Source organism: Musa acuminata, chromosome BXJ1-7, assembly GCF_036884655.1.
Source record: "Musa acuminata AAA Group cultivar baxijiao chromosome BXJ1-7, Cavendish_Baxijiao_AAA, whole genome shotgun sequence".
Lineage (NCBI taxonomy): Eukaryota > Viridiplantae > Streptophyta > Magnoliopsida > Zingiberales > Musaceae > Musa > Musa acuminata.
The window spans coordinates 43,679,899-43,703,013 of record NC_088333.1 but is presented as its reverse complement, the minus strand read 5'-3'; the positions used below and the strand labels follow the sequence as shown (position 1 = coordinate 43,703,013).

The 23,115-nt window shown below is 44.8% G+C and overlaps 3 protein-coding genes and 1 non-coding gene across 9 annotated transcripts; 1 reads left to right on the top strand and 3 right to left on the bottom strand.

Moving 5' to 3' along the window:
- The first annotated feature begins 21 nt into the window (after window positions 1–21).
- Window positions 22–1,426, top strand: LOC135679633 (uncharacterized). Its single transcript, XM_065193602.1, has one exon. The coding sequence runs from the start codon at window positions 223–225 to the stop codon at window positions 718–720; it is 498 nt and encodes a 165-aa protein (XP_065049674.1). The 5' UTR covers window positions 22–222; the 3' UTR covers window positions 721–1,426.
- Window positions 1,427–3,050: 1,624 nt separating this feature from the next.
- Window positions 3,051–9,216, bottom strand: LOC103993095 (uncharacterized). 5 transcript variants are annotated; one of them, XM_065193599.1, is made up of 15 exons: window positions 8,513–9,216; window positions 7,543–7,632; window positions 6,608–7,456; window positions 6,387–6,472; window positions 6,213–6,300; window positions 5,915–5,984; window positions 5,589–5,669; window positions 5,277–5,393; window positions 4,865–5,194; window positions 4,372–4,778; window positions 4,127–4,226; window positions 3,988–4,047; window positions 3,808–3,894; window positions 3,532–3,660; window positions 3,051–3,436 (listed from the first exon to the last, which is right to left on the bottom strand). In XM_065193599.1, exons 6-15 carry the CDS (start codon window positions 5,915–5,917, stop codon window positions 3,122–3,124), a joined length of 1,629 nt encoding a protein of 542 aa, XP_065049671.1. In that variant the 5' UTR covers window positions 5,918–5,984; window positions 6,213–6,300; window positions 6,387–6,472; window positions 6,608–7,456; window positions 7,543–7,632; window positions 8,513–9,216; the 3' UTR covers window positions 3,051–3,121. The 5 variants fall into 5 exon arrangements, with proteins under 5 accessions (XP_065049671.1, XP_065049672.1, XP_065049669.1 ...); XM_065193600.1 differs by having other exon boundaries at window positions 5,915–6,018; window positions 6,222–6,300; XM_065193597.1 differs by having other exon boundaries at window positions 6,222–6,300.
- Window positions 9,217–9,357: 141 nt separating this feature from the next.
- LOC103993096 (BEL1-like homeodomain protein 4) lies at window positions 9,358–13,561 on the bottom strand. Of its 2 annotated transcripts, XM_009413048.3 has the most exons (5): window positions 13,403–13,561; window positions 12,027–13,227; window positions 11,067–11,452; window positions 10,515–10,575; window positions 9,358–10,002 (listed from the first exon to the last, which is right to left on the bottom strand). In XM_009413048.3, the coding sequence occupies exons 2-5, from the start codon at window positions 13,164–13,166 to the stop codon at window positions 9,496–9,498; spliced, it is 2,094 nt and encodes a 697-aa protein (XP_009411323.2). In that variant the 5' UTR covers window positions 13,167–13,227; window positions 13,403–13,561; the 3' UTR covers window positions 9,358–9,495. The 2 variants fall into 2 exon arrangements, with proteins under 2 accessions (XP_009411323.2, XP_018684921.2); XM_018829376.2 differs by lacking the exon at window positions 13,403–13,561 and having other exon boundaries at window positions 12,027–13,388.
- A 6,902-nt stretch (window positions 13,562–20,463) lies between these two features.
- On the bottom strand, window positions 20,464–20,535 carry TRNAD-GUC (transfer RNA aspartic acid (anticodon GUC)). The gene has a single exon. It is a non-coding gene; the product is annotated as a tRNA-Asp (tRNA).
- Window positions 20,536–23,115: the final 2,580 nt, after the last annotated feature.

Genomic DNA, 23,115 nt, shown 5'->3' with positions numbered 1-23,115 from the left:
CCCCTTCATCTTCTTCTCTCTGTCCCACACACAGCCTGTTCTTCACGTTATCCTGGTTGGCATCCTCCTCGCTTAAGACGAAAAGTTGATGGAAGCGTTGCGTGCATCTCCCTATCTCTATATATGATGGCCTTCCTCCTCCTCCTCCTCCCTCACAAAGCCTGACACCATAAAAAGGCTCTGGCCCGCTTATTGCACTGTGGACACTCGCAAGCCACTGCCATGGGGATCTGCAGCTCGTGCGACGCCACGACGGTGGTGGCGGCCACCGCGACCGCCAAGCTGGTGTTGCAGGACGGGAAGCTGCAGGAGTTCGCGCGGCCCGTGAAGGCGTCCCACGTGCTCCAGAAGGACCCGAACTGCTTCGTCTGCAGCGCCGACGACATGGGGTTCGACGACTTCGTCTCGCCCGTCAATGCCGACGACGAGCTGCAGCCCGGGCAGCTCTACTTCCTCCTCCCCGTCTCCATGCTGCGGCGGCCGCTCCACGCGGAGGAGATGGCCGCGCTCGCCGTGAAGGCCAGCGCGGCTCTCATGGACTCCGATGGCTACCACTGCCGCGGAGGACCTGTCGGACGCCTAGTCTTCCCCGAAGCTTCCGCCGACGTTATAAGGTCGGCGGTGGCGCCGGCACAGCGCAGGAGGAGAGGGCCCAGCTCCAAGAGACGAGGTGGCAAGGGACGGGATTTCAAGTCCGAGTTGGGTGGCATTCCGGAGTAGAGAAGAGTGTGGTGCCGCTTCTTGACTCGGCATTGATCATAAGCTCGTCAACCGTGAGCCACGAAGGGAAGGGCACCGAGCAGAGTCGAAGACACCGGTCGATGCCATGTTCAATCTGTAAATCGCAACAGGAGATACACAGCCATTACATGTCCTTTTCGGCTACTACTCTTCATGTACATAAGGTTAGAATCGGATGAAATGGACGCAACAAAGGCTGAGTCTACGGCAGAATATTTCGCTCTCTTGCCTCGCTGTACATTCAATGTCAATGTGGGGTCCGCATCGAATACTTGTCGGGCTCGTTCATTCACCGAAGGAGAAGTCTGGGTTTGTCATCGGCTCCGAAATGGCTGGCAATCTCCCGTGCTAATGGAATTAATTAAGACCAACCTCATGCACATATGGGAAATGATTGACTTTAATTCGGTGACCACAAATCCAATTAGATGTGGTCTGACAAGGGAAATTACCGAGAACCCAACAAATTGCGTGGTCTAATCAAATCCATGAGTGATTGATGCTCGATGATTGAGATGAAAACACTGATATCTGTTAATCATGCAGAATGAGGAGACAGAATCCAACACAAGATACCATATATGATTTAGCAAGTCAACAAAATCTTATGTGCATGAGAGAATCGATTTTATCGGTAATGCGTATTGGTCGCATGTGGAATACGATTACAATGTCATCCGATTACTTGACAAGCACCGAAGTCGCAACATTTCGTGGTGGGAAACTTTATATGATTGATTATTTGCCTCTTAATGTTGGATGTTGGTCGTGAGAAAAATGTTATACATGCCTTTGGCAATAGTTTCAATCCACCGCAGTAGTGATGGAATGCACATGGAAGATTAGCGAGGTCACATTATATATGTCGAACACTTGGGGAACAACTTAGAACCAAAATATATTAATTGCACTAAAAAGGGATAAATTAATATAATAGTATTTTTAATTAATTTTATAATTTGATCGATAAATTAATATATTTTAAAAACTCAATTAATTAAGTTAAAATTAGAATAAAACTAAGCCATAAATAAATAACAAATAAATATTGGCAAATCAATTCACAGTCATTTGTTCATTTTCTTTCGGTTATTAATTTTTACTATCAATCTTCTTTTTTTAAGATCAATTACTATTATTATAATTTTTTTTATTTTTTACGTACTCTCATTTTACAAGAGTTCTCTCACCTTCTAGGACCTAGAATTTCAACCCAACTCAAGAATAGAATGAGACTCAAACTATGTTCAAAATAAGAGCTTATAATATTTTACTATATCAGAAATGGATGCTGCTTTAACCAAACTTGAATAGGATATTTATAGGCAAGGTTTGCAATACCGTACTGTATCGGTATTTCGACCTGGGCTCGGTACCGATACGGTACGGTATACCGAGCGATACACCCAGGTGTACCGAGCGATATATTCAGGTGTGTCGAGTACTGTAGCTATGCTACAGTGCACTTGGATCGGTAACAGGCGATTTGCGTACCGGTAACCTATCGGACCGGTACATATCGCCCGTATTGAGCGGTACAATTCGGTACAGACCATGTTTATAGGCCCCAAAAATCTTCAAGAATAAAATAAAAAATTCAAATCCCTAAAATTTTATAATAAGGGTGATACTATTGTTGGCATTAAACAATACTATTGCTGCAACTACACTATAAATCTAGACTCTAACAGTACTACCATCTACTTACGTGGTACTATCATCAGCATAAACAATACCATTACCAAAAAGATTGATAAATCACGAACAATATTTGTCGACTGACTCGGTACTACCACTTGCCTAGTAGTACCATCACCCAAACCTAATTTAGGTTACCAATTTACCTTCTAATGGGTCTAACTCAGCTTCAGTTCAAACTCAATGACTTTTTTGACAAATTGGCATGGTTTCGACCCCAATATCAACTCAAATTAACCCATAACGATCTTGATCAAGACTTTGACAAATCAACCACCCATACGACATATTTATGAAGCTTTCGACATATTATATGCTATTCTAGTATGTTATACAACATGGGGTAATGCCTAAAGTTGGTTCACTACCTTATTCTATAGTAGTGTCACGTGGGCATTTATGAGGATTTTTTATTGTGACGGACTATCTTGGATTCTTTGTGACTTAATCGTTTAAAGTTAAAATGTCTATGTTTATAATTATATTGTCTAACAAGTATTTTATTGAAATAACTATATATAGGATCCCGAGTTAAACATTTCTCTTATATCCTCTTTTTTTTATGCAGCTTACGACATACAAGAGTGTCGTATGACTTAAACAAAATTAACTAATTCCGTGATAATCAGATACCAATATATTGATCATTTGGTGTCGATATATTGATCAATGCTACATGGGATCAGTTTAATCTTGGATTTCCGAGTTCTCTTGATAACAAGTATCTGAAAGTGAAGTTGTGAGGCACCCACTCGATCATCTTTCGAGAGCTACTCCCACGGCATCCATCGACCATCAACCTCAAACTCTCAGGAACACAGCACTCGATCATGTCCACTAATTCTCGGTCAGAAAACTTGGAGTCCTTTGCAAAGGAATCCACAATCTTTGGCAGAAGAATCTTCTGTCCCCTCCTAATAGTCACAGTAGCATGGATGTACTCCATCTTTGCAGCTTCCAGCAGTTGGGACAATCTCTTGGGACTGTACACTCGAACCTGAAGCAGAAAAGAAGCAGCAGATATGATATCAAAAGACGAATTTTACTTCAAGACTTCAGATCTTTGCAGATGTAGGATGCGCTGAAGCTTACGGCAGGATCTGAATGGCTTCCTGCACAAAGTGCGAAACGTAGTAGAGGTTGAGGGTTCTCAATGGCGTAGCCTTTCCACTCATCACCATCCTTGACCTTCACCTTTGAGGAGATTATTAGCCGTAGCCACTACAACTCCATGAACAGGAAAGCTTCAGCTTGTTGATTCATATATTGCATTTGATACGCCTTTAAGCTTGCTTTGTCTACTGTTAGGATCAGTAGAGAGACGAGTGTGTTGAGAAGACTATCCAGTATTAAGCACATAGAACGTACCTGTCCTGGAGGATGCATACGACAGCCAAGTATCGAGCTTTGTATTATGTACGCATTCACCATACGACCACCTATATTGTACATGTTCTGAAAGGAATAAAGAACATCACGATCAGAACAACTACTAAGGATCTCTACTTCCATAAAACCATCTTTTAGATTCATTATGAAGGAGATTACCTTGAAGAAAAATGATACCTTCTTTATGTTGCTTCCTGGAATCCCATATTCTAGATGTGCCTGTACAAATCAATAAAGGAGATAATACGAACAAGAAAAGGAAGAAGGTTATGAAGAAAACAGAGGAAAAATAGCTTACATGCATTAATATAGCATTGTGTATGTTAATCCAGAAAGCAATCTTTTCCTCGTTGCTCATCATCCTTGGATCAACTGTTTCAAGTCGATGGACAAGCGCTCTGAAAGAGAACTAACCGATTCAGCAATATAATTTGAGAGTAAATGCATGTATGTTCTTCACAGTTAACTTGCTAATCGACAGAGTAGAGAGAGTTCCAAGTGTTAGAATTGGAAATGATTTCTTGTAGCTATGCAGTGACTCACTTGTAGTTATGTAGCATCTCTTCAACAACGGTAGACGTTTGACTGGATTTGCAGATAGAAGACACTTCCACCATCACACTGTAAGGTCCACTGAACTCCCGGAATCTTTTGGTACAGCAAGAATTTTCTATCCATGTATCAACCATGGATTCCCTTTTGCGGCAACGACTCTGCAGTTCTCCGGTATAACAGGGAGAAAATGTATTCCTAGATGAGAAGGATGAAGTCGGAGAGGATGCAACACCACAATTGCCAACGTGGTGGTCTGTCAGTTTGCGGTAGATGGCACACATGGACCTGATCATGTCTTCGGAGAGTCTGTACGGTGTCTCAGGAACATGATCAGAGACAGTGGTTCCAAGATGATCTGCTAAGCTAATGACCCCCGAATTGAACTGCTGTTCATGCTGAGAAGAAACCTCAAAATTATCAAGACATGTACAAGCTTCTCTTTCAAGGAAAAGGAAAGAAATATGTAGGATTAGATGCATACTTCAAGGAAAGATAAAGCATGGCATGCCTCGAGAGCTCGAGTTGGATACTTTGATGAAGGTGGCATTAGCGAGGAATGGCTGCGGTGAAGAAGACAACCACGCTTCTCTCGACAATTTGCCATCTTTTGTGGAAGCAAGATGTGATTCGACCGAACTGCTGATCTGAACTTTTGGAATGAGGCAGCATGTGTTGCAGCTTCAACTGCAGTACGTGATGCACCGGACATTTGTTGCTCGAAAGCTCTCCTGTAGAGGGATAGAAGGTATTGTTCCAAATGCACAACCTCTAACTCCAACATCGCAATGTCCCTTATTACTTCCTTGGTTGACTGATATCACAACAAGTACAACCAGTTAATTCAAATCCAAGCCAGGTAAAAGAATATGAGATTGATGTGTTGAAGAACTTACTTTGGGAATAAAAGTATCAGCTGATGTATCAATGGCAGAGCTCTTGTGCTGCAATGCTTGTTCTAGTGCACGACGTAAAACAAACTGATCCTCGAGGCATTTCTCAAGTTGTTGAATCTGCATCGACCAGATGAGAAGACATTACATGTGCAAAGAACCTGTGCATATAGAAAATGGCAAGAAAACACATCCATAACCGGGTTGTGCCACTACAGAATTGGGGGTGAATATTTTTCATGTAGTTTCTGCTACATATTTCAATCAAGATCACTCACACAGTTGCTTATCTACCTAATTTTAAGGTAATATTACCTCTTTCTTTAAAGAGCTTTCCATGACATTGTTAGGTGATGGCCTCTTCTTGACTTCAGCTTGGCCGACTTCTTCCATGTCCTTGCAACCATATCAAATCTAGAATTAGTACTTCACATTTTTGGCTCTGTCAAAACAAAGGAAAAGGAATAATTTCCAAGAAAGGAATTTTATTGACTACAAACTAAACTTTTCCTGTATAACATGAAAAATTGAAGAAATCGATTCGACTGAAAATTCACATATTGGTGGCCAATAATGAATAAGACTACTGGTATGCAGTTTGGATTTATGATCAGAAACAAAGAAAGGAAAAGAAGGCTTACCATCCTAACATGATGAAATGATATTACTGATGTATCCAGCTTACCAGTCTTGATTCTCTTATCAGAGTCACTGTCATTACAGAGGAATGATGTCAACGAAAATTCTGCAGTGCAAAAAAGATCTTACGTAGGTTGTAATAATATTGAGTTCACACGTTTATAAGATACTACAAGTTTTCTCTTCTTTATACTGAAGGAAAAATAGGATTCTGTAAGCTGAGGAGACTCCAAATTACATTCACATACAATTCTATCAAAGAGGAAGAGAAGCAAGAAATGGGGGAAGTTGGAATAATACATCAGCTACCTCTTAGACCGCTTATGCCTTGTAGAGACTTCTCGAGTGGTGTCCATTTCTTCCACAGGAAACTTTGGCATTCCACTTCCTGCATTCGGAGTTATATCTCAGCAAGCAGCTAAATGAGTTCATTGGAGGAACAGAGGAGTGGCAAGCTCCATAAGAAGAGATTACCCATTTGAGCTACGAAACAATTCGATCAGACTTCTCACTCCATGGAATCCTCCGAGCTTAGAGACCTCTTATTCCCTGTGCAAAGCCTGCATCCAGCAGATTTGAACTGTAAGCTGAAATGTAGACCACTAGCACTAGAAGCCAGAAATGAGCATTTGACCATGAGATCTTCTAACAAGTCAATAGTAACTTGCTAATTTCTAAGGTGTAAGAAAACATACCCAGTATCTTCTTCCCAGAAACATATGCTCGAGTTGTTAACGTGGCATTGCAGTATGTCAGTCTGGGAAAGCTCAGTTGCTAAATGCAGCCAAGGCCTAATGCCACAGCCAATAATTTAGTACGTCTCTTCCCAAACTCGCGAAACAAAGTTCAGCTTCTCATGGGAATAGGTGTTTGATGCTGTAGAAGCTCACCAAGTCATGTGATTCTCTGAGTGGCAGACACTGTTTCTGCGTCTTAACACCTTCTGTTCCGATACAGATGAAACTTCTATTGGGTAATTGTAGCATCACATTCATGGATTGACATCGAGAGATTTAATGGCTTTGCCAAAGAATCCTTGAAAGCGAACAAAGGCTGCCTCAATGAAGCTTCTTAGCGTCGACATTTGGGCACTCGGCCTTTACAAACTAGAAAGCCAGCAAAGTTGAAGCGTAAAGTGGCTTGACATGCTTCAGTGAAGCTTCTTCATGCTGCTGAGGATCTTTCCCACCAAAAAGGAGCAAAGATGCCCTGTTGGCCTCCACGCTGATTGGATGTATCATTTGTCACAGAATCCATTGCTTAAAGAAATCTATGATGGTCCTGGCATCTTCACAAGCACTTGCGGAGGGGAATAGGAGACTAAGTTGGCACGACACGCCCACTCTTCCCCCATCGAGAGGGACGCTCCCACTATGACCTCTGCTTTTGGAAGCCCCACTTGTGTATGGCACAGCAGAAGAAACTTGGACTCTTCATATGACAACCATTGCAAGTTGGAATCATTTGACAAGTTGTTCTTCTACTACACGTTGAGTAAGTGCATCTCTTGTTCATTGCTTGTGACTGCAAGTTCAAACAGATATCTGCATCCCATCAAGTATATGAGAGAGTAGCAGATGCCAGCAAAATGAGAGATTCAAAAGAAGGTAATAATGGTTGAGCTCATTACCTGTGCCAAAGAAATGGAAATAAAGGTGGCTTCTGGTTTCAGAACCTTATGAACTCCCTTGTTTACAAGCAATTGATGCTTTGCAGGAGTCTGAAATAGTGGGCAAGTGAAGATACAGATCTTATATGATTGAGGTACAAAGGGAGTCAATTTAGTACACAAAGTCATACTGTTGGCACCACAGTGAATCGAAAAATGAGTTGTCTAACTAGAAAAATCATAAATCCAAGCAACTTGAAAGATATAGGTGTCCTAAATTTGTCAAACACACTTGGACTTACAAGTAGTCTACTAGATAAAATGGTGTCCAAAGAGCAAATAATTCATATCATGCACCCTAATGTGTTAAGATTGAATGACATGTTTCAACTTTGGCAGTCATGGACTTTCCTTAAGCTCAAACAACACTAACAAAATCATAAAATCTTTAATTATTTTGGGCCAATTTATATAGATCTCTTGCTGTTATTTAGATATATAGGGAGAGCTTTTTAGATCTCCCTATTACAATGTTTGTATCATCTCAAATGATTATTTTTTATTTTAATCTCAAGCATAATGATACCTAATTGCCCACAAACGAAAATATGTTTTTCTCTATTTTTTCTGATAACCTCACACATTCATCTTTGTATTTAATTTTCCTTGATTAGAGAAAAGACTAACATGTCTTTGTGTCATTAGAACAAATCAATTATACCCAGGAAATGTCGATTTTCTTCTTCTAAAATGCAAACATCATAGAAAAGGACAATCATCTTGTAGTTGTTATAAGAGGACCCAAGTTTTCAATGGAGGACCCATGGCGTTCTCCTGATATGTTTTGCATGCTCGAAGGTGTGTGTTACAGACCATAACCAGTTCCAACAAAGGTTGGTAGAACTGGCCATCCTAGTGGTCCAATGTTTCCAGTGCTACGCTATTAATTAGAGTCAGATATGGATAGTTGATCACAAGTTTTGGGCCTTACCAAATTAGAACCGAGCACTCGAAGAAGCCATCGGACCGCCTTGATTAGGCCGGGAGAACAGGAAACCCCGCTGCTTGATTAGGCCGTCGACATCGACATTTCTACAAACACCACACGGTCAGGTGAATCTCCTACTCCAAAGTCAGCACCCCTTCGACCCCCATCTCCTGCAAGTGGTTCCGCATCCTCCGAACCAGCGATAGGGCTGCAACTCCTCGCTGAGACGCAGTCACGTGGAAAGAGTACATAGGGTCTATGGCCATGATGTAATATCGTATCTATAAATGAGCCGCACAATGATACGACACCATAGAAGACGAGCAATCATCATCGGGTTGGGCCTCACGTACGTCAGAGTTCCGCGTCGGCTTAGGACTACGATCATCACAAACAAAAAAGCACCGAAAACAAAATCATTAGTTAACAACGCTAAATTGCACCGTATAACTTGTTATTCCATTAGTCATGAATGATTTCGTGGATACTTCGCTACAAGAATAGTTCTTGATCAGCATATAGCTCATTGGATGAAGTATTGTGCTTTGTTCAAGGTTTTTTTTGGGTCCAGGAGATAAGCCATGGATGGCCCCAAAAGAGGTGCAATATGCCATCTAACACACGCAGTCACTCCCCTTTGTCATCTTCCCCACGTCAATCAACCACCATTGCTGGCATTAATGACTCAGTCACTCCCCTTGGTCGCTCCAACAACTGCTTCGTTAGGAACGAAGCATGTAGACGAGGAAAAGAAAGCGATGGAAACAGGAGGCAGAGCAATGCAGCTAATATGCATTCCTGTGGTTGTCTACCTAACATCGATATGTGTTCTAAGTTATGCAAAGAGAGAACGAAAGAGGAACCTGCAATCCATTCTGTGTCATACATTTCTATGTTCTTGCTATATATTTGTCTCAGCAATGCCCAATCAAAGAAGGCTGCAGTGGTTTAATTGAGACCTTCTTCCCTAAGCTTCTGTTTCCTGTTCATCTTGCAGGTTTTTGTTCGTCTCGACAGCCGCCAAAGTTCCTCAGTGAGAACCGGTTCTTCTCGGACGTGCTGCCACCGGCATGCCGTAGGCCGAGCGTGAGAGACACGTCTCCGGCCGTGCCGTGCCGATACATGTCGCCAACATGCGCTGCGTTCAGCGCGGCAAATGCGTTTACACCGACGAGGACGCTGTCGTCGTCCCCGCCGCTCGGCTGGTGGGCCGCGACCAAGCCCGGCGGTGGGTTCTCTGATGCGGCTGCGAGACGATGATGACGCCGGCTAACGGACGATGTGCTGGGAGAGGCGTCGCTCTCGGATGGCGCGTTGGTTTCCGTCCTCTGTCCTTGCTGCTGCTGCTGCTGCTGCGTTGGTGACTGTGCTCTTTGATGGTCCGACTCACTCCTCTCTCTTTCCACTTCTTCCTCTTTGGACTCTTGCAGGTACATGTCCTCCACCATGGGTTTCCATAGCCTCACCCTTGCATTAATGAACCAGTTGGAGACCTGAAACATATGTAAGATCGTTAGTCATTCAGCTGGTTTTATTGCGTTGACAGCACGAAGGAAAAGGATCACTGTGTTCCCCTGCTAAGACGAACAGGTTTGACCTGTCCCAAGAGATCAGAGAACGTATCTAAAAAGAAACGACCATGATTGAACTGACTACAGAAACACTGCAACCCGTAATAATCTGGCACAAGAAAGAGCACAATCCTTATCACATTCCTCAGCTGTCCTTTATTCTCAAACTAATGGTACTAAAAGAAGTGCAAAGGCGGAATGGTGTCGATGATGAGATGCAGATCTCAAGAAGAATTCAAATTGTAGTGCCATCGAACTGGCTGCGTGTACTGCGAGGAGTACGTACGTCTCGTTATAGTAATTCCTATTGGATTCCCTCTGACAGTTCTATCTGTGACTGGACACAATTCCAAGGTAAATCTAAAGAGAGATAATAATTTCGTGGATTCCAAAAGCTGATGCGTCTTTTATCATTGGGGGAGAAAAGGACAAACCTGATTTCGAGACAAACCGGTCTGCCTCGCCAAGAAATGCTTATCTGCATCACTGGGGTACCTGAAAACAAAAGGAAGGCAGTGGAAAATGACATCAGCACCTCTCGCGGAACCCACAGTGGTCACCCCTGTTCTTCAATCAATCATAATACACAACGTCAACAAGCTAGGCATTTCAAAGCCTGTTGCGGGAATTTTGATGAGCCACCGAGCTTTACCAAGATTGCTATTGTTCTGTTGTCCCAATAAATAAAAGACAGGGGGGAGCAAAAGGAGAAGCTTTTGTGCAGCTTTTCTGGTGGAAGCAGTGCACAGAAGGGCAATGCAGGGCTGAGTGAGTTCTTGATACGAGTAAACCCAGGTTATAATGCTGAGTTCCTCGTGAAGATAAGCTCATGTTGTGTAAAGGACGATGGTTTGTCCCTATGATTAATGATCCTAAAGTCTCCCCCACTCACACGGTAGGAAGAAGGAGAGGTTTCAACGACATGGCAACTCACGGAATGGAAGATCAGCGAGATAAAAGAAGAGTGAGACAAGGTAGAGACGTACGGGTGAAGGAAGTGCTCGAACAGCCATCCCCTCAAGATATGCACCGAGCGGTCCGGTAATCCACGCTGCGGCCTCCACGCTTCCTGCTCCATCATCCCCATCTGATTGAAGGCCCGTTGCTGCCGCAAGGTCTGGTCGAGCAACCGGAGCCTCGGGGTGTCCCCCTTGGTGATGCCGGAGCCGGTGGCGCTTTCTTTCTCTCCCAGCAGCTCGCATGTTTGCTTCAGCTGTGCAGCGATTGCATCCTTGAGGCACCGGAAATGCCGCGACATGGCCTTCTGAGCGAGCGATGTGTATGGCGTTGCGGCTCCGAAGCCCATAACGGAGTCGAATGAGTTCACCACCATCTGCATCTGGTCGCAGTAGTGGTTGTATCTTCTGTCCACCTGCGAAGATTACATGACAGAGAGTACAATGTCATTGGATCCTTCATGGTTATTGCCTTCTTCATTCACATATATATGATCTAAGGCAGCTACTATTACAGTGAGGACTATGGCAAACAACCAAATCGAGTTATTCTCTTCTTGTATCGTACGGCTGCCACAATGATGTAATCAAAGAGAACGCAAGAATGGCAAATAGATGTGCCGCTGAGGCCACAAGCATTCTCTTGGTGCGAGCATCGAGCAAACGATCTGTGAGAGCCCCAAGGTGAGGAAACAAAGAAGAGGAGTAAAGCCATGTAGAGACAACTATTTCACCAAATCAAATGCTGTGGCTTCTTCTTGAAAGAATGCCTATAATGGTTATCTACCCCACCTTTGTGTATAGATATATGCAAAGTACAACCACCACTAGGAGAAATAAATCTTGTCAAAATTGACCTGAGAATCATCTCGGCCACTTTAGTGGGCTGCTAAGGACCGAAAGAAATGTATATGTAAAGGAGGAGACATGAGTGATTCCTGTAATTAAGTGAAGTAAAGAAAGCACGGAAATATATAGACTAATACATGCCTCGTCGAGCATGGAGATGAGCTTGGCCTTCTTTCTCTGGTGCTCAAATCTGTCAGCAGGAGCCAAGGGAGGAACATCTTTGGAGGATGAAGATGCAGCGGCCGAACTGGAAGCGCCTCCGCTGCCACCGCCACCGGTAGGGTTGCAGTTAGGGTTGGATGAGCCACCACGGTGCCTCCCTGCTTTACTTCCTTTTAGCTGTCCCTTCCCCACGCTGCAGAACTCCTCCAGGAGCTCCTGCCCCGGCTTTGCGTACTTGGAGTTCCTCAACACGTTCACCAGTCCCATGCTGCCGTAGCCCATGTGCGATTGCTGACCGTGTCCAGGAACCTGGCCTTGCAAATGTAACGTGGAGTGCTGTTGCTGCTGGTTATTGAAGTACAGCACCCCTTCTCTAAACCTTAGCTCGTCCGCTTTGGCCATCTCCAACTGTTGCAGGGATGAAGAGAGCGACAACGAGAGTCCTTGGCCTTCTGCCACTCTCCCGCCAAAGGGAGCGTCTCCAAAGGATTGGAAGGCTTGTTGGTGAGCTGGTGGAGGCGGAGACGGAGAATTCTGCCGCTGCTGCTGTGGCGGCGGCGGCTGCAACAGAGGGTTCATGAGAAAAAGCTGCATCGCGGCAGCAGAGTCGGCGTTCAAAGCTGTCACCGAATGCTGCTGCTGGTTGCCTTGTCGGGCTGGACCGTACCAGTCCCCGGTGAAGCCTCCTGCCGTGGCCGCTGGCCTCGGCGGTAGATGAAAGCCACCTGAGATCTGGTTAGCGTGCAGGTCGACCGCCGTCAGTCCGGCCGCCGGGAAACTGAACATATCCGACAACATGTTGCCGGCACCGACAGCGGTGGACCCGTATATGCTTGCCTCCTCGCCGTGCTCGTCGATCGGGACTAGCGGGTGTCCGGCGGCATCAAAGCCTTGCACCCGTAGCTTGTCCCTCCTACTTTGCTGCGCGACGTGGTGGTTCTGCTGCTGTTCTCGGTTCGCGGAGCGGTCGAAGCCCTCGGGGAAGCTGAAGATGCCTTGGTGGAACCCCTGGGACATAGACGCCGGAGAACTAGGCCCGGCTTGCGTTCCCCCGAGGGTCTTGGATGGTGGACTGAGGTAGGCGAAGGTGAGCTGAGAGGGCTGCGTCGCTATTCCCATGCTGGCCTCTCTTTGATCATCATCATCATCATGGCGGTCCAATTGATTCACGTCAAGCTACCTGCACGTCGGGAGGCCATGGAGCGATCAAAACAAGAAATCCAAGAACACGAAAGAAAAGACGGAATAACTTAGGCAATAATAATCTTTAATATCATTTTATTTTCTTCTTTCGTGCTTCCTCATTTTTTTCTCTGTGTTCGCGTAATGGTTGCTGGGGATGTGTAGATTCTTACTACAGATGGTCTCGAAGGATGGATGAGCTTTAGGGCATGAAGACATCGTTATCTTCCAGCTGAGTTGAAAACCTCTTCCAAGGCGCTTCCATCCTTGTCTCTCCCTGTCTCCCTCCTCTCTATCTCTTCCCCCCTCCCCGCTCTCCTCCCCCTACAATCGCCTTCCGAAAGGAAAGAGGAGGAGTATTATAATGCAAGAAAGAAAGAAAATAATGGAGGTCGCTGTTCCTCTTTCTCCTCTCCTTATACTAGTATGCTCCAAATCGACTCCCAACCTAAATGGCCAATGACCAACGGAGCCCCATGTTCATACTCTAATGATAAGACCCAGCCTTGACACTCCATTAGAATTGCTATGGTGGCTGCCTACTCCTTTCTTTTATGGAATCTGCACACCAGCTCTCTATACAACCACCAAAACACTGCCAATAAGTCTCCTTTGCTGCATTGGTTTGTAGGTTGACTCGGTCGGGGTGGGGGTGAGGGTGAGGGTTTGGGGGGGGGGGGGAGGGGGGCGTTTAAACTAAAGCTCAATGCCACCATTGGCATTCATGTCATTCCACTTCTGGCATTCGAGGCCCAGCATAAAGCAGAAGATCCTCCCAATTTAGATCGTTCGATTTTGATCCAACGGTGGATAGAGGTGGTCCCAAATATGTGGTTGATGGTGGACATGTATTTTGTCGGTCACGCGTAGCGGGTGCGGCTACGGTTTCGATAGGATCCGATATCTAGCATCCGACTCTAGTCCCAGCATAAGATTGCGGATGCGGGTTTTGGATCCATAAGCCCTTGGTGGTGCACTTTTAAGGGGCTGATGTCACGTGAGCCTCACCAGTTGGTGTTCTAATTTAGAGCCAACCAGCTAAGGGAGGGCCATAATTGCACTAGCAAACCACCCACTACCTTAACATCATCATCACCATCTCTTTCATCCCCTTAATCTCGTGCAACATGCATGATTCCCCGTACCTGTCAAGATGTGGATGATGTCTCATGCCCACTTCGACTCATGGCCAGCCACAAGGCCTTCGATTGCCCATAACTATCATATTTCAATTTCTTTTCCATGCTTCAATGTATTCGACTTTCACTTTTCAATCATCAAAATTCGTGAGCGGTGATCGAAGATGTGTGGAGTACTACACATATTCATGTATAATTGACATGCTACAATAATTAAGGTCAACGAGTAAGCTGTCTCAAATCCACCTCCTACGTGTGCGATCTCCTGCATCACATTTGCATCAAAGATGACCGACAACTTTCTTAGATTTCGAAGCGCAAATCTATGATTTGAACCTTACATGTAAGCAATTTTAGATCAATTAAGATGAACGGCTGCGGATAGAGGGTCGCACGTGACGGGAGGAGGACAGTCTCCCCGTGATTGGGGGGGAGCCCCCTCGTGCGACCGCCGACGCGACACGTGTCGACGGGATGGCGACCAACTGCCGCCTAACGTCGGGTGGCCTTTTTTATTTTTGGCACTTTTCGTCTATTTCGCCTCGTCCGGAAAACGGGGAGATGACGGCGGTCGAGGACGCGACATAACGGCGCAGTGTGGGCCCGGACTCGGATAGCTACATTGGAGAAACGGGACGGGCGTGGCAGCGGGGCCCACGGGGATTACGACGCCATTTGCCGGCTTCGTCACGGAAGGAAAGTGTTGGTCCCCACGCTTCCCTGGCTCACACGAGCCAATCACGCCCCTTGTGGACCCCAATGTCGACACCTCCATTATTTGCGTATATTTGTTTTCCTCCAAAGATATATATACATAATTTTGCCGATGATCGTCGATTAAGCTTCTTCGTGAAATTGATTCTATTTCATCCATTTTTCGAGTACTATCGTACTAGAGAGATTTTTTTGAGTACGCATGATCTTTGTATTCATTCATCTTCCTATTGTAAAACTTACATCGGAGCATTATTGTCTAGCAATCAGATAATGTTTATTTAATGGTTTGGAATGACAACTGATAGGAAGGAGAAGAAGCAATCGATGGAATATATATATCTCTTTGCTATGCCGTCATATCTACATGATATTGATCGGATTTGATATATCAAATGTTGATTATTCAAATAATAATAATAATAATAGTCAAATCATGCTTATATTAAATAATTCATATGAAAACGTATGGATGATGACCATTTCTTCGGTTGTGTCGGATATTTAAGTCGAACGAGCCATCCATGACCTGATCGTGGGACCTTCACAAATAGGTTCGTAAACAAGCATCGTTACCCTCAAGAAATCTTCTTCACCATGATCCTCGTGATGGAGACGACAACTTGTCACCATCACCACGCTCGGTGCTGCTGCTACTAGCGCCGTTGGAAATGTCATGAGTTCCTAAGACGGAGAGATTCCCGAGCAAGGCTTGAACGATGATGTATCCCACCGTGTCAGCACTTGTCACCTTGACCTCTTTGGCGCTTCGAACTCTCTCCCGAGGAGAAGTGATAGAAAAGAGAGAAGCATTCACGTCTTTGGCCTTGGACGTAATTATATGATTCACCGATCGAGTTGCTTAGCGCACGAGTTAACTCGTGATGTGTTAGAAGACAGAAGAAAGAGAAGCGTCAGATTCATCTTTCATCTGTCGCTGTCGTCGGGTGAAGCGTCCAACTCGGGTAGTAACATCCTATCACCTGTGTGTCCCTAACACCGTGCTTCCAAGAGATCATGTTCTTGTCATTTACAAACATGTATCGATTCAAAGGATGCGAAAAATGGTGCGTGTGCGAGTGTGCGGAAGCAAGCCATGGCGAAAGATGTTGTAGGAGCTGCAACAGCATCATCACCTGAGAGAGAGAGAGAGAGAGAGAGAGAGAGAGAGAGAGAGATGAGGGGGAGGAGGAGGAGGAGGAGGAGGGGAAGAAAAGGGAAGCAGACAGCAGAGAGACAAGTGGAGGGAGGGTCTTCCTTGGTGCAGTGGGAAGAGAGCTGCTATGGTTTCATGCCATTGGTCTCACATCTGCGATCGGATGCAGCAGACTTTTCGCAGGCGGTCTCTTCTGCTGCATGCCTCCCTCACTGTTCAACTCCAGTCTTCTCGGATCCTATGCTTCTTTGCCGTTAAAAGCTGGAAACAAAACTAAGTTGCTGTATGTAAAACATATGCTCATGTGTTTAATTCTTTTTTATTACTTAAAGTTCAATCAAATTAATATATACCTATAAATTTTTATACCAAAAAATATTATTATGTGTCCAAAAGGTTAAGATTTTAAGACCATCTATAATATATATATTTTTATATCTAAAATATTGATCTTTTCGTGATAGATATATAACATCTGAGGACATAAAATCGTATTGAATAAATTGACACATAAATTAAGAGTTAAGGGTTTAAAATTTTATTCAATAATTTTACACCTAAAAGAATTATTTGAGCAACAAATTTAAACATAAATAAATTGATGAACTGATAGTGTATTACATTTGCTCGATAAGGGTTGAGAGTTTAGATCTTCATTCGATAACTAGTTTAATCGGTAAATACTTTAAAACAATATCGAGAAGGTTTTGGGATCAAATCTTATATTTCATCGTTTATACTTTAAAAAATTAACATACATAAATCAATTTTCATTTCTATTTATTACCCAATAATTTTAAGATATTTAAATATACACTGAACATCAATCAAAATTCACTTTACTACCTTATAATGTAGCAAATGGAAGAGATGACATTTTGTAAGAGTAAGTAAGTGGATAACAAGGGAGAATCAAAATGTCAGAGTATATATAGTTCAAGGAAACATCAATTTCAAACATGAAAGGAAGAGGAGGCACCAAATTCCACTTGTGTCTCAATGCAAAGTAAAAGCTTAGGACAATTGGCTTGTCACAACCATTGACTTAGTGACTCCTTCCCCCATTCTTGAAGCTAGAATTGGGTGGAAGGTACTCATCTAGAACCTTGGACAATTCTCCTTACCCATTCTATCATGCTATTTGATTAATATTCTCTTTCTCTCTATCTCTCTCTTGTGATGATAACTTGGAATCAAGAATCATATCCTAAAAGCTTGTTTGCTTGTGAATAAAAAGTGGTCTCACCATCTCACCTACTGCCTTTTTGTCCTCAACAACTTTGTGGCTTCATGCTGTGTCCAACCCTAGCATCCATGAAGACATATGCCAACACACCTCAATATTTTACATGGTTCCCACTTCTTTACTTAGTTTCCAAGGTTCCTTCTCACCAACCCCTTTGGCTCCATGATTCAACCTCCTCTCCCATTGATGGAGAAAGTTGAAGCTGACTTTGTCCCTCCTTTTTCTAATACTCATTCATGGAATAATCTGTGTGGAGGATCTTTTCTTTTCTTCTTCTTTTTTTTTGGTCTCCCCTGATATCCAATATGTCAATCATGTCATGTCAATGGCTTGTGTTTCTAGTCTTGTCCCCTCATCATATTTTAAGGGCAGAATTATTTCTGGAGTTTGGATTGATCCATCAAGGTGCACGAGATCCACCTGGTCTCAGAGGGGAGAAGGTAGGTGTTTCTCAATGGTCTCAAAAGCTATTTCCAACTCACAAGTACGATTCATCAGATATGATGTTGATCTCATGGACTCATTTGTGCATCCCTTAGTTTGGGGCTAAGAAGGAGTTTATTGTGGATCAAAGTGTTAACCTTATTTCCTAATTAAATAGTTCGGATAACCCAAACGAGAACAATATATATAATAAAAATTGTTGTAAATAACCTTCCTTCATTAATACTCTTGAAAGATCCAAACTTATACTTTGAGTGCTTCCTGAAACTCTGTCTCTAAAAGTTTATCAGATGTTATTTCAAAAATATTCAACGATGGACAATCCACTAAATAACACAGTCACAAAAAGGATGATTGTGCATGGATCACATTCACTATGTCACTAAACCTATCGGATGAAGTCGACAATGGCATTTATGAAGCCCTATGAATCATTGAGCTGAACCTAAGCGGGGATGCTTAAGTGATTTAACCATAATTATGCGGCAATCCTATTGATCTCACCCTTCTCAACATGGTATCATTGTGATCGTGATATGCACTCGATCAAACGTGCCGAGACCCCTTTAGCAAGAAAGGCTAGGTCGTGGCAGGTCCAACAACATGATAAGCACACCCATCAACTATTAGATGGTAAGATTATGTTGTTTTTGTATATCATCTGCATGTTGGGATATTAAATTATAAATTTTGATTGTACATTAATTTAATAAAATTTTGAGTTCAAAATCTTCTTTTCACCTTCTGAGCTAAATGTAATGCATTGATCATTCAAGAAAAGAGAAATGAGACCCAAAAAAAAAAATATATCAAGTGCTTTAGTTATTATTATCTCATATCTTCTCCTATATCATCCACGATCTATGATTTATTGATGTCCATCATCTTTTCGAAATAAAAATAAAAATATTCGGACAACAACGAAACAAATAGTTATGGCCTTATATTTTGTTATTGTTTTTATAACATTACTAATCTCTAATTGTCTTATGTGAATGTCTCTTATTGCTTTGGGTTCAAATTCACCGACGATAGTGATAGATCGGTGAGACAAAGCTGACCTACCATAGATGACAATTGACCATTGGAATGCCTGTGGATATCGAGATGCAATTTATGAGATGTAAAGAACAACTTACTTCGATAAAGCCTTACTACTATTGTGTTCTTCTTAATCATATTTTCGAGAGATTTCAGCATCTAATAAATTATGTGAGAACGAGCTTCATCTTTTATAACCAAAGAAATAATTAGATTGCTTCCTTAATGTGATTGCCAATCAACATCAGCCGACGTACACTTTTGTATATGATTGTGCCAAGCAATCAGATGATTCACATCTTTTCATGCTCTTCCTTCTTTCTTCCTCCCTTCTCTTTTTCCTATTCTTAGTGCTTTCGAGCCAACATCCTCCCTAGTCAGTCCCTTTCCACGCAGTGTATCTTAAATAGCAGCAACATTCTCCTGCTGCATGGCCCCAAGCCACCACTTGGAGAAGCTCGTCTCTCTCTTCTTCATGCTGTCATGGCATAAAGGCAAACAGAAAGAAATATTAGAGAGAGAGAGAGAGAGAGAGAGAGAGAGAGAGAGAGCACAAAGAGAACTTTTGAGGTCGATAAAAGAAGACATTGGTGGCAGCACTAAAGCTGACGAGGCTGGGAGATATCGATGCGCGCAGCCGACGTGGACCACTCAGAGGTGGCCCAGGCCACGTGGGCTCGACGTCCATGGTCCATGTTACGACCGCGAAGATACTTGACCGAGTCTGTGACTCGGTGAGTTCCCGAGATCCCATGCACGCTCCTTTTGCAGCTGTGGTGCCATGGAGTTATTAGGGGATGGGGTCTCTGTCCTTCGTCCGTAGGGCACACTGGCCAACCTGCCTCTCGTGCTGTCACAGCACCTCTAATGGCTCCCTCTCCTTAACTCGGGCTCTGACAACAGGCTAAACGAATTACCACTGTTCAATCGTTCGATGATTCGACGAGCCTCGGATTTGGTAGCGCATCAGAGTCGTGAGGGCTGAGATGCTGCGGTTGTCCGATTCTGGATCGTCTCCTTGCCGATGAGCCGTCCTTGTTACGTGCTGTCCCACTTCGGCCGAGTGCATGAATCGGAGATCATGTAGGTATCTGCGTTTTACCAGCAAGGAATCTTAGCCTGCACGAGGCTGCGAGTCTGAGGAAGAGCTCAGAGCAGTGAAGTCGATGTTTGTCGCTGTCGTGCATTTTGTTGGAGGAAGAGGGAAGTGTATCAGGAGGAGGGTTGGTCCCTGAGAAATATGTGAACAAGAGGAGGAAGGCGACGGGGCCACGACGGGCCGGCGACCCCACGGAGGTGGGAAGTGGCAGCGACGGCCGCTGACATGACAGCAATTCCACTGTCATTTTGGTGGTGGATGAACTTGGAAAGCGTTTGATGGTCCACAAGTCAACTGACTGCAAGTTTTCTTGGGTCGTCAATTGTTACTTCTTGTTGTTGGGCCACACTGGGCCTTCGAAATTGGAGCCACTGACAAAAAAAAAAAACAATAGACGCCGTTGCCGGGGATCGAACCCGGGTCACCCGCGTGACAGGCGGGAATACTCACCACTATACTACAACGACATTGTTGTGGATATGTCGCTATCATAAAAATATAAATACTAATAAATTTCAAGATAACCGTCCTCGAAATATCTTCACGAGGCGGATGTCACCGAAAGCTTCCGAGGCCATTCCGCCTCAGACATATGCAGCCTTTGCTGGTTAGGGTTAGCTGCCGACGTATTTGTTGGAAATGTACATCTCAACATGAAGACTGATCGGAGCAGATGAAGTTCTAACAGGGAACTACCAGGATGAACCAACTTATGGTTCACCTAACAGAGCAATTGCGACATAACTTCTAGGATTCTTGCTTCTTCCATAAATAAAGTTGTTCTGTGGGCAAAGCCTTGGCATGAGTTACCTGATGGTGTCACCTTAGTCCCCGTAGAGACCCCTCTCGACCTCCAATGCTCGTGACAGTCAAGTCCCTCGCACAAAAGAAGACGACATCACATGGAGGTTCTTCATCCTCTTTCTTCGTCCTTTGGATGAAGTCCCTCGTCCTCAAATTTTAATATTAAATTTTAATATTATAGATTATGATGAAGAATTTCTCTCAACAGAATAGATCTATCACGCCCCGTAAGATGGTGCTCCCGTAAAGGATGTCAATCTTGGGTCGATGCAAAGAATGGTTTACAAAGGAGATGCTTCGTGAGTAGAGCAAGAGCAGATCGTTGCTGCTGCTGCGATTGCTGTTGCTGTGAGGACACATGTGTTCCTTTCGTTCTCCTTAAGTCCGCCGACTATTAGCACATCAACAAAGACTATCGCGGTGAGAAAGATGAGAATTGATCGCAGAGCTTTTTAGGAATTTGGCTACAGCGACGTTGGTCGTTGGCCGAAGGCAAAGGCGAAGCTTTGTTTTTTCCAGCGGCATTGGTCGCTAGCCGAAGGCAATTCGCTCCGCTTTTCTTACTGCTTTGATATCATGATAAAAATAATAGAAAATAAGAATAATTATTGAAGAAGCTTTAGGCCCGGGACGTTGTTCGGCAACGACGCATCAGCCCTCGGCGGCGAAGGCTTCGAGCTCCGGCCCAACGGCACCGCCGGGCTGGTCCGGACGCTTCTGGGCCCGCACCGGCTGCGCCTTCGCCCCCTTCTCCGCCTCCGGCACTTGTGACACTGGCGACTGCGGCGGCGCCCTCCGCTGCACCACCGCCCGTCACCCTGGCCGAGTTCACCCTCGCTGGATCCTCATCCGGCGACCAGGACTTCTACGACGTGAGCCTCGTCGACGGGTACAACTTCGGCGTTGGGGTGCGCCCATCGTCGGCGGCGGCAACTGCCGGTACACGGGGTACGCGGCGGATGGCGGGTGCGACCGGGGAGATGCTGGCCTGCGGGAGCGCGTGCGAGGCGTTCGGGGCGGCGTAGTACTGCTGCACAGGGGCCCACAGCTCGCCCGCGTCGTGCGGGCCAAGCCGGTACTCGCAGCTCTTCAAGGCCGCCTGCGCGGCGGCGTACAGCTACGCCTACGACGACGTGACGGGCACGATCACCTGCGCCGCCGGCACGGCTGGCTACATCGTCACCTTCTGTCCCTCCTACGCCGACGTCAAGAGTTGAATATGTTCATGAAATAAATACTGTCTTCTTTGGTCTCTTAATTCTTGTTGACTAAAATCTTCCATTAACACAATTAAAGCTTGCTCATCTGTATGTTCAAACCGTAAGGTTGACATGGAGACGATTTTAGCTTATCGAATGTTTTGACCTTCAGAAAAGCAAGTTTGACTCCCACGATTGAACGGTGATAGTATATGTACTCAGTTGACATCGCGCGCTGGCTCGCGGAAGGATCCTCCTCTTGACTTGGAACATGAATCAATTCGATCCAGACAAACGGCAGGTGCATCTCATGAGGTGTTCTTATCATTTGCGAAGAAGTCAACCGCAGGACTTGTAACGAAACTTCATACTTTGACTAAGTGACTCTGGTAACTTAGCCGCCATGCTTACATCAAACAAAACGACGGTCTCTCCACCACCATATAATACAATACCCAACGCCCGACGGTTTTACCAGCCAACCAACAGATGGAGAGCACTTCGTCTCCTTCCCACTTACCATCCCACCGTGAACATGCAGGCGCACGATCAGCACCGCCACTGCCTCAACACTCGGTGCGGAAGCCTGCAAGGAAGCCACGTAGGAGGGCAGGGCCTCTCCCGCCGAGGGTGTACCTCGCGGACCCCCGGAGCTTCCGCCAGTTAGTCCAGAGTCTCACCGGCGTACCGACGTCGCAGCCCCTTGATTTGGCCCCAGCCTCGGCGCAGCCGCCCACGGCTCCTCATCTGGCGACGATGGCTGCGAGCAGGAGTGGCGTGGCTGGCCATGGATTAACAGCGGAGCTCTTACCGCCTTCTTCCTATCCGGCTTGGACTTGATGAACTCCGCGGAGTCGTAGGACTGTGGCATCAGTGGAGGATTCCATTGGCAGTTCTCTCTGGGCACTATACAAGTCCGATATCTTCATTTATTGTTGCTTCATCACATAATATATAGCAATACCCACCCACATAATTCTATTATTCCGAAACTTGCTTCCCTTGCATACTATAACAAGTATAATTTGTCATATATGTTATATC

What these genes read in the sequence shown, in the direction of transcription:
- LOC135679633 (XM_065193602.1), top strand. Translation starts at nt 223, where the DNA reads ATGGGGATCTGCAGCTCGTGCGACGCCACGACGGTGGTGGCGGCCACC.
- LOC103993095 (XM_065193597.1), bottom strand. An exon ending in AGGCATAAGCGGTCTAAGAG is followed by an intron (nt 5,985 to 6,221) that starts GTAGCTGATGTA and finishes CTGTAATGACAG; the next exon opens with TGACTCTGATAAGAGAATCA. An exon ending in AAAGCTCTTTAAAGAAAGAG is followed by an intron (nt 5,394 to 5,588) that starts GTAATATTACCT and finishes TGGTCGATGCAG; the next exon opens with ATTCAACAACTTGAGAAATG.
- LOC103993096 (XM_009413048.3), bottom strand. Translation starts at nt 13,166, where the DNA reads ATGGGAATAGCGACGCAGCCCTCTCAGCTCACCTTCGCCTACCTCAGT. An exon ending in TCATCTCCATGCTCGACGAG is followed by an intron (nt 11,453 to 12,026) that starts GCATGTATTAGT and finishes TAATCTTCGCAG; the next exon opens with GTGGACAGAAGATACAACCA. An exon ending in CCGGTTTGTCTCGAAATCAG is followed by an intron (nt 10,003 to 10,514) that starts GTTTGTCCTTTT and finishes CATATGTTTCAG; the next exon opens with GTCTCCAACTGGTTCATTAA.